General features: G+C 44.0%; 1 protein-coding gene across 1 annotated transcript in view; it reads left to right on the top strand.

Annotated features, from left to right (window-relative positions):
• Positions 1-14,098, top strand: part of LOC146184953 (protein turtle homolog B-like) — a 645,660-nt gene that overhangs the window by 595,554 nt on the left and 36,008 nt on the right. The window contains exon 6 of the mRNA XM_084605918.1: positions 2,830-3,033. Coding sequence (XP_084462044.1) covers positions 2,830-3,033 — 204 coding nt within the window. The remainder of the gene's footprint in view (positions 1-2,829; positions 3,034-14,098) is intronic.

The following is a 14,098-nucleotide window of genomic DNA, read 5'->3' as shown; positions in this document are numbered from 1 at the left end:
AATGATGCTTTGTTGCTGCAGTGGTTGTCAGTGTATCAATCGAGCATGTGAAATGCAAAGCAGCTGAAATGAAATACGGGATTGGCTTAGAAGAGCCGAGCTGGAGGAAACGACGCGACATGGCGCGTCTCCGGCAATATATGGTTCTAAAGAGCAGAAATCGCTTTCCTAAGCTTGTACTGAAGAGCCATGTCGTAATAAAATCAGAACAAAGTTGCTGCCTGCTATTCTGTATTAGATTTCCTATATCATTTCCAATCTCGATCAGAGGTGTGGCGAATCCTGCTCACAGCTTACCCTCCCGCTGTTTTTTTTTCCTTAGTTATTTTTTAGCAAGAAATTGAGAAATCATGCACATTCGGAACAGGGGGCTATCAAAAGATGGGTAATTTGTGGATTGTTTGCAGGGTATGACAGTTTCTATTTTAAGCGTCTAGCTGCAACAAAACCTTCTATAGGAAATCGGTTATATGCGACCGATACTTCTTGATGCACTGCTAAACCTAAATATCTATGCGAGGAAATACGTAGCCCTATCTAAGCAGATATTGTTACAACAGCGATTTTGATTCCGGCCTAGTTGAATTTTCTCTCAATAGACGGCGACATAGAAGAAGCAATTCGGAGCGAAATGGCTTCAAAAGTTTAACAAAATAACGTCAATCTCGCGCCTAGATGTGCTTCAAAGTCAGCACCTTTCGCTTGATTCGCTTCATTATAATGCGGAATGTTTTTGTTTTATGGCAGCAATAGTAAACAGTCCCAAGACAACTCTGCTAGCGCCGACTTCATCTATAAGGATAAATCAGCCAAATATTACGCTCCAACTTAATATGATGACCCAAGGATACCTTCAGGTTCAGCTCGCTCTTGATTAGCTACACCTACTTACTGTGTGTCCCTGTTTTTTTTTTAATTTATATTTGCTATAGTTTCAGCAACCAATGCTAGGTTTCAGAAAAAAGGAAAGCTCAGCTGCGTCACATAGCTGGCCCGTCCAGAAGTTCGACAATTGCGATGTTCTTTTAGACATATCAAGTGGGGCATCCATTTTTGAGAGAATAGGGCAGATTTTTCAGTTTTCACGGTAAACAATATTGCACTCTGCAACCGTCAAGAAAACGTGTTGAAAGAAGTTCCGTCCAAAAGCCAGAAAATGTCGAAAGCGCAAAAAGTTGTAGCCTGTAATAGGAAGGGAGACCTAACTTAAAGCGAACGTTTTTATCAATTTAGCAATGTTATGATATACACTTACTACATAAACGTCACCACATACCGCATATCTTCCTGTAAATCTGGCTTCACTGCATTTTTTTAGAGTAGTTGGGAGTAGGCTTATGCGAGACTCCCAGTAACCGCCGAGGGAGCAAAATGGTGACCGCTGCTTAAGAACAATGAAAACGAAATCTGCAGATAGGAGCGACAAACTGTAACAACAAATAGGCGGGTAGATGAAGCACTTTTTCCATGTCCTGATATATACTTATTGCGTTGTCTTATTTTTGACATTCAAGCTTTTCTTTACTTTCTTTAGGCACCTGCAGCAAGTTTTCAAAGGGAGATTCCATTTTGTGTCATTTATAACGGTAAATTAAAATATCTGTGCCTGTTTCCAAAGGTCATCTAAAAAACCCTTATCTTTGTATATGTTACAGCACAAAATTGCAGATGCGTAATTTATATTTCCAAAAGACAAAAAGTAGGCATCATGTCACCTTTTTGTTTATTCTGACGTTTTGTTACCATCACGCCGTGGTGGCTCAATGGTTAGGGTGCTCGCCTACGGTGCCCAAGGACTGGGGATTGAATCCCGGCTGTTTCAGTCGCTTTCCAATGAAGACGAAATGCAAGGCACCCGTATGCTGTTCGATGTCAGTGCACTTTAAAAAGCCGCCCGCGGTCGAAATTTCCGAAGCCCTCTACAGCGACTTGTCTCATAGGCTGAGTCGTACCAAACGAAACACTTTTTAATAACATGCTTGCCTTTTATGCAATTTTTAAAATTTCCTCGAAATTCTAAATTGAAAGCTTTTTTTTGTTACATACATAGCTAAAGTAAATATTATTGTTATTCATATGTATGCAGTACGGATTAAATAGCTGTATTTGGACATATGTTACACCACTGCTGGTTAAATCTTGCATATATAAAAAAGTTTTATCTAAGACCTCTGAGATTTACCTCCTTTTTTATCGGTCCCGAAATAATTAAAGCATCTTCAGCATCTATAGAACTAAATGTCGCTACATGTTTATTTCTAAGTTGGATAGAACACTGCACTTAAATGGACAACCCCAAAATAGCTTCGTCACTATCGATATTGCAGAAATTCTTCAGTTTAATACGCGGTGGTTGGCTTGTTGGTTCATCAGACTCAGGACTGCAAGGCAGTCGCAACACGGAACAAGAGAGACGGACGGAAACACTAGCGTTGTTTCTTTAATATATATTTGGATGTGCGGTAAGAGAGTGAAACTGCTTTTTCGTTCCCAGAAAGCACCTCTCTTTAAATGCCCTTGTGAAATTTCTCTCTGACACGCTGGGCGTGTGGACATGATAGTGCAACAGATCTTTAACATGCCTAAAGATGAAAGAAGCTGGTAGTAGTATGATGTTCCTGGCTTCAGGGACTTCAGTTTTTTTTTTTTTTTTTTAAGTTTAACCGTGAATACCGTGCTAGTTAGCTTACCAGACCAGCATGTCCAGTAAGTAGTTATGGAGGCATCTGCTCGCCTCCTTTTTGGGTCATAAATTTTCCATTCCAACTGCTGCGCGGCGGACCAGGTTTACTTCTGTCGAACATTGTGCTATTCTTCTTCCCTGGACAGGGCGTCCTCCGCCGGCAGTGACGTGGTGGCGAGGCCCTGTTCTGGTGGATGACAGCTACGCGCTCTCCCCGCTGGACGTGGTGCGCAACGAGCTTGTCATCACGCGGTTGCAGCGCTCCGACCTGCTCGCCACATTCACCTGCCAGGCGTCCAACACGAACCTCACACTGCCTCGCTCCTCGTCCGTCACCATCAACATGAATCGTGAGTGGTAGCATCGCATACGCGTGGCGCAGCGGGACGCTAAATCTGTGCGCATGTTGTAACGCCCTATGACATGGCACGGTACTCCCGAAGCAGCCCACGGTATATGATAAACGCGGCTGTAAGAACTTTTTATTAATATCGACCAGGTGAAGAATGGATATATATTAGCAGTATTTGCTGCGTTATAGCTCGAAAGGAGATCATGTGTTGAAAATTCTGAAAAATAATTTTGCTGTTAATGACGGCCATCGACAAAATTTCACCGGCAACCACGGGCTTAGCTATAGCACTTATTAAAGTCATCTGTCAGATATCAGCTAACCCGCTTACTATTTAACATCAGTTATCGTTTTTTATGGTGTCCTCAGCACTGGTATTATTTATAATGCTACATAATGTGTCTCGATATCTCGAAAAACCTTTGTGAAGTTGTTTTGTTTCCAATTTGTTTCCACCAACCAGCATATCAAGCAGTTGGTGCTACACTAAAATGTTTTTCACTTACTGGAATAAAATTTAAAAATTCTGAATAAAACATTGCATAATATTTCCGAAATTAGGCGCAGCCTTCACCAATGAGGTTACTTCAGTCGTCAACTATATCAGGACGAAACCAGCAATTAATAATAACATTACTATATTCTGAGCTTTTTTCGTCATCCACGCTACACGATGCCCCCCCCTCCCCTCCCCGTAATGATCAATCTGTTTTCCTTTATCTGCTTTGAACATTGTCCTTAGGCTCTTTGCCAAATTTATTCTCACGTTTATTGTCAACACATTTACGTTTTAATATATTTGTGCAAGCAAAACGTTTTTCAACCCAGCGCTCCATGTATTTCAGAACCTCAAGCAATTCATTTATAATTTCTAGTTACACACCATGTCGCTTGTTTCCTGTCTTGTTCTAGTTTATCGATGAGGTGTTTTTTTTTTTTTTTTTTGTTACGGATCCAAGGTCACGAATGCATATTGAACACAGCCTAATGCGAGTCAAGCGCAAGTTTTCTTTCAGGGATGACAGAGTATGTCTAAACATTTCCTTAAAAAGAAAATGTCCTTAATGGTAATTGAGTCACTGTCATTAGACCAGTCAAATATATAAGTCAAGCTTTTTTGTTTTCGAATTGTATGCAGATAAAACTGTAATGGTCAGCCAATCAGTTTTATGATGCCATTGTAAGCTAATTCGCCTATCACAGAGAAGCCAAATCTTTATTTCTCGGTTTCTTCGACGCCTGCGTAATATTACTACATGGCGCTAAGTCCGCACAATTCACTGAAAATTTTTCAAGCTAAAATATTTTACAAATGAGCAACTTCTGGTGGCTTAGCCTATAATGTTTCATTTTGCGTGAAGCAATAATATTTCCTTGTTAGTCGGCTTCATTAAGTCGTTATTCGGCGTATTTCATTACGTGACTTTTGATGACGTCCTCAGAGGCAATCTTATACACTAGGCACGTAGTAAAGGCTTAATAACTTCTGTTACGCGACTATTTAGAAAGGTTTTGAGGCATTCTTTTTGTTTCCAGTATCGGTGGGAGTGTCTTAGATGCCAGCATTGGCAGATATGCGGCGGCGTAATGTAAGCAATACGCGTCGCTCTCTTTCCGCACTCGAACCACCTGCATTTCCCAAAACAGAAAGAGGGAAAAAGCATATTATTAATCAAATTTATAAAGACTTGGGCATGCCAGCATAATTAATACAAAATATTTGGCTGATTATCCTGTCTCAGGCTGTTAAGAGAGCAGACCATAATTAAGCTTTTTGGGCGTCTGAACTGATTTGGTTATGCACGCCGACGTTGGTGTCGAAACGCTGTCGTCCATAGATCTGCCTTTAGATACACTGTTGCGGCACACCGGTCATTTCCAAACATGCTTCAGTGTCTCGCTGCTGACGTTAAAGATGTGGTCAGCAGGGGACCAGATGTAGTGTCGCAATACTTGTAAAAAGCGCAGCTGCTGCGGTGATGGCAAAACGTCCTTAAGCCGAAATCGAGTGAAAGTAAGCCACGAAGCAAATATTCGTCCTTTAGAGTTGTCACAAATCTGGGCACAACTAGTGCTGATATTTATCGTTTATTATGCATGTGATCAGCTAAGGGTCATCGAATGAAGGTGGTGAATAACCAGAAACGGTCCGACACAAATACATACATAAAAAAAGCAGAATCATCTAGATGTAACTAAGAATGGTTAAAATATGATGCATAACTGGTAGTGCCTGCATATGTACCAATTCACGAATTCGAAACGCATTCGTATGTCGTTACAATATATTTGACACAATTTGGTGCCTACTACTGTTATTTCGTAACTAATTTTTAAAAGACCCTGATTTAACTTTGCTGGCAAAGCGGATAGAGGTTATTCCTTGCAAACTGTCATTGCGCGAGGAACGAATAATCTTGCGTAAAAAAGTTAGTGCCGTAAAGCAGTTTACCAGGTTATTGGGATCTCAGCTCGGTAAGGCTGCAGGGCTGTGAAAAAGTAGAACGCTTCTTGGAGGGTGCGATGAATAACTGAGTTTGTGAAAGAAAAAAAAAAAAAGAGATAAGGGAAGCAAAGTGCCGCCGACGTTGCAGCGGTTAATAAGTGATTGTTTTAATGTTGCGATGCTGGTTATAACCCTTTCAGGTGCCATTGATTAGTTCTGTCCCGAACAAGTATTCTCTGTCCTAAGATGCACACATAAGCTACAACAAAGCAAAGCTTCATAGTTCAAGGGGAAGATTTGTTTTTGCTCGGAGACATATCTGTTAGAACAAAATGTAAAAATTGTTAATAACTATAATGTTACAACACTAAGGTTCAAGAAATCGATCCTTCTATGGAGAGCGGAGGCTTTTTTGAATTTCTGTAAGGTGCACGTACGAAGCCGATCACACTTCTGAGTGTTCGAGTGGTATACAAGGCAAATAATTTAGTCAAATCATACTGCAGCTGCTTTTCTGCCCTAATGGAGCAAAGCATTTGCTGGCATCAGTGCGGTTGCGTATGACCGGTTTGCATGACTCTGCAGCTACGCTAGAGTGCAAGTGTTGTCAATAAATGTCAGTACATACGTTTTAAAAATTCATCTTACTTCCGCCACAACGCACCACTCGAGGGCTCCAGAGACGTCCAATCGACTCAGTACCGCAATAAATGTCAGAAAAATTATATATTACTACTTGAGGCGGAGAATGTCTCCAAAATCTGTCGAAAATATGCCAGTAACCTCGTTTTATTTTGTAAAATATATTTTGCTGTTCGCTTGCTGGCAATAAAAGGATCCCTAATTGTTTAGTGCAAGGTCCGAAATTTGCTCGAAACGAAGAAATCAAAGCCACTTAAAGATCGTTTTCTGAAAATGCTACGTGTTCGAGTTGTACACAATTGTGTGAAGAGCGCTTTATAGTGATAAACTTGAATAAACTGGAAATACACACGAAATATGAACTATAAAGACACATGCTCGGCCTTTAAGCATTAAAGGCTCGTTTCTGCGTCACGCTTGCGCATCTTCTCTAAATTACATGAACTTTTTTATTGGCCTAATCGCTTATCCCTTAGTCCTTGCCTATATTAACTCGAAAAATACTATTCAGCGTACACTCCTACGGTACAATGTTATGTGAAAGACAGGAGATATAAAGCTCCGCTTCAACCAAGCCATTCGAATGTGACTACATTACCTAAGTGTCTGACTCGGACTGCCCTGGAGGTTCGATTTCCATCACCCTTCCGTCTGGACTGAGAAGTCGATAGGTAACGCGAAATAGGCGAACTCAGCTGATCGCTTGACTTCGCACCTAACCCTACGCCAGGTAGGACCTGCCGAAGCCAGGCCTGTGATGTTTCCGCACGCAGTGACGACGACGCGGACGCCTGATTTCCTTGTGAACGGGGTCCTTAACGCTATCACGTTAAAGCGCGCGCCTACATCACGAACATCATTCACAAGCGGTAACATTTTTAATCGACCGAGTGAAATGGAAGACCTGGCGGCGTTTGTCACAAACAGCTCGTGAATACAGCCACGTTCTACATGCATTCTTTAGCCTGCGGCTTTTGTTCAAAATAGCCTCAACTGCTTTTTTTTTAAAGGATTTCACAAGGATGGGCTGCTTTTTCTGCGCTCAGCCCCAGTTCAAAAATGGCTAGTACAGAAAAATAAATAGCACACTGATTTTTTTTTTTTTTTTCACAGGATCTCTGCTTCGATATTTTTACAGGCGCCTGATTGCTTGACGCTTCTTGAAGAAACGTAACAGAACCTAATCCAGCTGCTTAATTTTTATTGGGCAGAATCTGTAATCCTGCATGCACGGCTTTATTTGCGCTCATGGAGGAATAACAAGTTCTGGTTTCCGGCATGGGTAAGTGCATCACACGTGTGGTCACGTCTATGGTCTCCCAAAAGACCGAGCTCCTGCTTGCTGCTCCTGTTCATGAGAAGTTGCCATAAGACGTTTGTTAAAACTAGATAATTTAGAAGGGCCGCTTTGTGAACTGTCTTGAAAAGATAGCGTTGATTTGAACACTATTCGTTCGTACCTACATCACATTCTTTTTCGTGGAAACTTCTAGCTCGAACTCTGCTCCACATAGCAGGTGCTGTCAATAATGATACTCTTTGTTTGACGTTTTGTGGTCCGCCTTGCTGCAAATCTAAATAAAAAACATTATTATAAAAGCTGCAATTACTCCCGAACATTTATCTGTCTAGTAGTTAAAGCTATCACCTGTGTGTCGTAGAACAACTGTACATGTCTTGATGCTCGGTATGCGAATACCATACGAATAAACCTCGTTAACCTTCACGCTGCAAGATCGCGGAGTACTGGGCACTTGTACTGCATTGTTCAGGTATTCTATTTATTACTGCTAAAGCAAAAACGTTTTTTGTAGTCAAATACCTTTCATGCTAAAATGCTGACACTACAACAAGAACTCACAGGGAATATCCCACGCATCGACTGAGGCTTGACGCTGGAAGCTACCAACTTCTGTATCATGGTTAAAGAATTTAACGTTTTTACATTTTGCGAAACTTGGTCTTCTCATAAATGAGATTATTGGGCTGTGCGCTTGATACCGATCACCAGCTATGTGTGCCGTCGACAGCACGTCGCGATGAACTCAGCTGGAATGCAACCGCAGAGAAGGTACGATCCCGGCCCGTCCTTTGTTTATAGATTTATAGTCTTCATGAATAGTTATTTCTTCGCTATTGTTCTTTCTAATAAATGCTAGTTCTACAGTGACCTACCAAGCTCATTTCGGAATGGAGTCCGCAAAGAAACGCTCATCACTTTCGAGCCGACGCGTGTCTTCAAGGCTGCCGGTGTCTGGGGAAACTCGGCCCATATCCATTTTCATTAAATTCCTTCTTGGTGACGGGTGGTGGTCATTGATAGATTGTCTCGCGCGAGCGCAACTACCAAACACTGTTGTCTTCTTTTTATATATATGTCATGTTTATAGCTTCGTTGTCGCTTCATCCTTGTTCTCTTTGCTTCCATTGTTGCCGTAGTCGCGATTGCCTCTTGCTTTCGTGCTCAAAGCTCGTTGCCCTACTTATCACGAGGACCCCGCCTTTCTCTGACAAACTCTTCTGATATTCTGTTTTGGAGGCAACCCTAGGGTACAGGCGACAAGTTGCTGCCGCTGTACAAGTTGCACTGACACGCGCCATTTTCCTTAGGCTGTTTTTTTTTCTTTCTTTTTTTTTTTTCAGTCGTGGCAACCTCGCGAAGCCATAGAAGCTCCCCTTAAACACCTCGTTTACTTCTGCTTTTTTTTTTTTAGCTGTGCGCGCACGGTACAAGGCGGATGTAAGCATTGGGTCTAAAGAAACCCACATCTGCTTGCTTTGCGCTTTGTACACACTTAAAACCCCGGGTTCTACCAGAAAAGCTCAGAGCGCTTTAATGTGCACTCATTTGTGGAGGTCTGAAACAGAACGGCGTGGGTGCTGGAGAGAGTGGTGGAATTGGCTTCCCGCAAGACTGGGTCTTTAATTCGTACTTTGCTGTACTAAAGTGCTCACTAAGCTTTTGCGTAAGAGCACCTTTATCGTACTAATTTACTGAGCACTATCCACCACTGCCTTGCTGTTTGAGCCTGAGTGTGGAGACGTGTACGGTTGGCCTTTCTTGCGATTAATTTGGTGCAGGGTTAAAGCCTGTAGCTTGAAGACTAAAATTAAATGTCTTCTGTTTTCGAAAAGATAGTTTGCACTGTTGATACCAGCTCTCCATGCATAATAATTACAGACAGCGCATCCCCCCCCCCCCCCCTCCCCGCCCCCTCCCAGAAAAAAGATTGTTTACAGTAATGTTATTTTAGATCCGATACTTGGCCACCTCATTTTATAGCAGGATTTCGTTTGATAGAATTCTATTTACAGGCTGGTGCAAAGCGGGGTACTGTGTCCCCCACCAGTCTATGTGCTGTTATGCATTATAGCATTATAAAACAGTGTGCCTAAATTGACGCGTACCTTATTCCGATTGTCTTGCCGGCCATACAGCCCGGGCCCTATTGTTCGAAGATATGACAAACGGGGCTCACATTGCCGCTATGCTGTCCATTGCAGGACTGGCCGTTCGCGGATGCATGAATGTGCAGGCTTCATATCATAACAACGGGCTCATTGAATGCGAAGCCACGATGCTGTTAGCGCCGTGGATGGATAACAACGGCCCATTGTCGTACCGGCGGCCTTGCTGGCATCGCCGGAAATGAGGCGGCGAACAAAGCCGGGCAACCGAGCAGTTTCGCGCACCCGCCGGGAAGAAGGCTATTAGAGCCAGTCGAAGGCGGGAGAGTACCATGCTTATCTGTCTCGTTCGCTGTGAGTGGAGAGAGGGGCTCATTCAGGGTCAGGCGGGCAGCGGGGCGCCCTTAACGAATTCGAAGGCGTACTGCCCTGATTCCTTCTTCTTGGAAGCATCTCTTCTCCCGCTCTGGATGTGCAATTTCGCGCGCAGCGAATACGCGTTGTTCCCTGAATGAGGAACTGCATTTTCCTTCACTTGGGCCTTTTTCCAAGAACTCTACATACTGCAGGATTTCCGCCCGCAAATTTGGAGGAGCCATTTCTGAGTTCGCTTGCCAGCGTTTATTTTATTCTCGCATAAAATATGGCCGGCACCGATTTAGCCTGCCTTGTCGCTTTGCAGTTTCATACAAGTATGCGGTCATATATAGTAAAACCGGTGTCACGATCCGCCATTTTGCCGATGATGGTTATTGGGGCCGTGCGCGTTAGTTGGATTAAAGGTGCTTTCCAGCGCAGGCATTTTTGTATGCGCAATCAAGCGTTCGAACTCAAGTGCGCCCTGGAGTACTCTAGACCTGCGCGTGCTACTGCTTTATTCGTTCGGTGCTAGTCAAAGCTGTAAATGTGGATCTTTCGTCTGATTTCAATCTGGGCTCATTTGCCTCCTTCTGGGCTGTTTTTGAAGCTTCTTTCACGCCGATTACTGCGAGACAGCATAATCAGGGAAACACCCTCAATGATATGTAACGTATGCGGTATCATGTCCCACCTGACAAGGGATGTCCACATTCCGTGGAGATGAGTTCCGGCGCGAGAACCAACAAAGAAAATATGTGGAGCTAATCGGATGACAAGTTTAACTCCTCATCTGCTTCTGCCTTTATGGTCCAAGCATTGACGTTTTGGAACGCGACTCTTATTCTCGCTTCAGCCGAAAGAACTAGCGTTATACATTCGTGCCTCGTTAATATGTACACTTTGGTTTCCGACCAAAACTGTCCATAAAGCGAGTCATCCATAATAACGGGTCATGAATAAAAACAAAAAGGATTTTATTCAGAAAAGAGAATTGTAATTAACGACTGCTTTTGTACATATCGGTGCGCACTGGACTCCTTCACAGAACACCGGCAATTTTGAGTGCATTATCATTCCCATTGTTATCTTCGAAAAATTGTAGTGCAGTCTGAAGCGACTCGCTTACCATGACACCCGTGATGTTCGGCTTTGTGTTGGTCGAACTTTCGAGCACGACCTCTTCACTGGCCGATGAATCAGCGTCTGATTCTCTACTCACCGCCCTTTCCAAAATGGCCTCTTCACTGAGCAAAGTAGCCGCTAAGTAGCTGCTTGAGATTCTTCTGAGGCGAGGAAACAGCTGAGCTGTCGATGCTAGTCCCTCGCAGCTTGGATTGACTGAGATGGCTTTTGCCGCTTATATTCACACATTGCTTCGCGCCTGCCTTCAGCTCTATTCTTTTGCGTTTAACTGCCAAAAGCCAGACTCAAGTTGAGGGTTACAGGCTCCTGATGCTGTGCACTTTTTTGCCTGGTTAACCTTTCTGCCTTTTCGTTCTTCTGATTCTTTCTTTTTTTGCCTTGTACTGTCTGTAAGGAAGCAAGGGAGTCAAGTTGGCAAGCTGCTATGCAGAGGGTTATCGAACATCCCATCTTCTTGGCGCCGTTTTTAGGTGTTCCCATAAAACAAACACTGCAAGCTGAAGTACAGTTTAGAACCACGGCTAGCCGACTACGAAGAGCTCAGACCTTGTCAAGGCCGCATCGTTGACTCAAAGCGAAGCCGACATGCGGACCGCCTAGTGTGCATAGTTTGGCAGTTCGGCAGCGCAACAGGGACGAAAACCAGGGGCATGAGAGGGAAGCGCGTCTACGACGGGACGCCCGGTCCCGGTTGCGTGTTCGTACGTCGCCCTTTCTTTTGTCGCTCTACTTTGTGAGTGTGTCTCAACTTTCACCGAAAAGCGTTAACGGCTTCATGAAACACACACAGCGCTTTGGGAAAGAAATCTTCAGTTCCCACCGCCCTTGTAGGCACTTGTCTTTCTTCCTGTCATTTCTTTCTTACGCTTTTACCGGCCTCTCTGTTCACGTTCAGCTGAATTTATTGCAACCACATGTTGCTGTTTTCCCGACTGCGGCGGCACTTCCGCTGCACCCAGAAATCTCCTGGTTCCCCCCTTTCAGGGTCATTCTTACGCTGATCCTCGGTTTGCTGTGTACGTTCTTCTCTGCTCTTGCGCTCCCCCTCCCTTAGAACAGTGACACGCCCGCTTTGGTTCTTTGCAACCCCACAGGACTCGTTTTGGCATCCCGCCGTATCGGCTGTCGCGTAGGTTCGCGGGCGGCGCGCCCTTCTTTAACTTGCGTTCGGACTCCTCTGCTTTTTTTTTCAAACACTGTCCATATTAACGAGACAAAAATACATGGGCCCAAGTGGGGTGCGTGCATTCTTCCCCTGTCCATTGTCCAGACAGCGAGTTTCCATATTAACGAGGCATAAATACACTGAAAAGGTTTCGTCCCCAGAAAAACTGTCCATAATTTGGGTCGTCCATATTAACGGGGGTCATATTAAGGGGGACGATTGCCACAATGGCGAAGAAAGTTATTTTTCCGTTGAAGTTCGCAGCGGGGAAACGGTCATGCTGGATCACTTCGTTTACGAAAATTATTAGGTCAATAAGCCTTCATTTCATTGATGGGGCGAGTTTATCATCCGTTGCGCTGTTGTTCCTTAAAGACCATCTCTTCTACAAAGGATACGTCATTCACTAGTCACTACCCTGTCATCGAAAGGTAAAACCAGTCGAAGGTGTACAGGAAAATGTACTGTATGCGACGCGCAGCTAGTGGGCAAACGCATTTACCATGAAGGGATAAGCGAAACAGTATTTGAAGAAGTTAGGCAAGGAGACACAATCTCCCCAGTACTATTCACAGGTTGCTTAGAGGAAGTATTCAGAGACTTGGAATGGGAGCAGTTAGGGATAAGGGTAGATGGAGAATACCTCAATAATCTGCGATTTGCTGATGACATTGCCTTGCTAAGCAACTCGGGGGATGAACTGCAAATAATGATTGATGACCTAGACAGAAAAAGTAGAAAGGTAGGCTTGAAAATCAATATGCAGAAGACTAAAGCAATGTTCAACAGCCTCGGAAAGGAACAGCAGTTTACATTAGGTAGCGAAGTACTGGAAGTAGGAGGCGAATATGTCTACTTAGGACAGGTAGTAACCGCAGATCCGGACCATGAAAAGGACATAAGAAGAATAAGATTGGGATGGAGCGCATTTGGCAAGCACTCACAGATTATGACTAGCAGCTTACCGGTATCGCTAAAGAGGAAAGTATATAACAGTTGCATCTTACCTGTACTCAACTATGGGGCTGAAACGTGGAGGCTAACCAAGAGAGTTCTACTTAAGTTGAGGACAACCCAGAGGGCCATGGAACGAAAAATGGTAAGGGTAACATTAAGAGATAGGAAGCGTGCAGAGTGGGTCACAGAAATAACTCAGGTTACCGACATACTAGTGGAAATTAAGAAGAAATGGGCATGGGCAGGACATGTAGTGCGAAGAGAGGATAACCGATGGTCGCTTAGGGTAACAAACTGAATTCCAAGGGAAGGAAAGCGCAGCAGGGGGCGGCAGAAAGTTAGGTGGGCGGATGAGGTTAAGAAGTTCGCAGGGGTCAAGTGGATGCAGCTAGCACAGAACCGGGCTAAGTGGAGAAATATGGGAGAGGCCTTCGCCCTGCAGTGGGTATAGTCAGGCTGATGATGAGGATGATTTGAAGAAGTGCAGAGATTGGGGGATAATGAAAGATAACACTGCGTTTCAATGAAACGATTATCATCTTGAGGACTGATAGGAGGTGTATGCAACTAAGTAATGATTTCGGGTAGGATTTGTATCTATACGGACGCGGAATAAGATCAAATTGGTTGCTAAACTGCTTTCGATAGTATTCCTACTCCTAATCCCGGTGGCAACTGCTGACCTGGGACTTGCGAGCTAGAACTGCGATGCAATCGAAACTCAAAAGAAAACTGTACCTGTCTAAAGCGGTGCGAGCACGGGCTGCAGAGCACTAGTTGCGAAATTATTCTGGAGCCTTGTATTGAAGGGGGGGGGGGGGAGGGGGGGGGAAGCATCTCACGCAGCCGGCCTCGAACTAAATACCATACCATACCATATCATACCATAGCGTACACCCTCTAGCACCTACCCCATGCATAATGCAGCGTATCTTACCAAGC

The sequence above is a fragment of the Amblyomma maculatum genome, chromosome 6 (genome assembly GCF_055883805.1).
Source record: "Amblyomma maculatum isolate TAMU_Amacu chromosome 6, ASM5588380v1, whole genome shotgun sequence".
Taxonomy (NCBI): Eukaryota; Metazoa; Arthropoda; class Arachnida; order Ixodida; family Ixodidae; genus Amblyomma; species Amblyomma maculatum.
The sequence above is the reverse complement of the archived record's forward strand: the minus strand, read 5'-3'. Positions and strand labels throughout refer to the sequence as shown.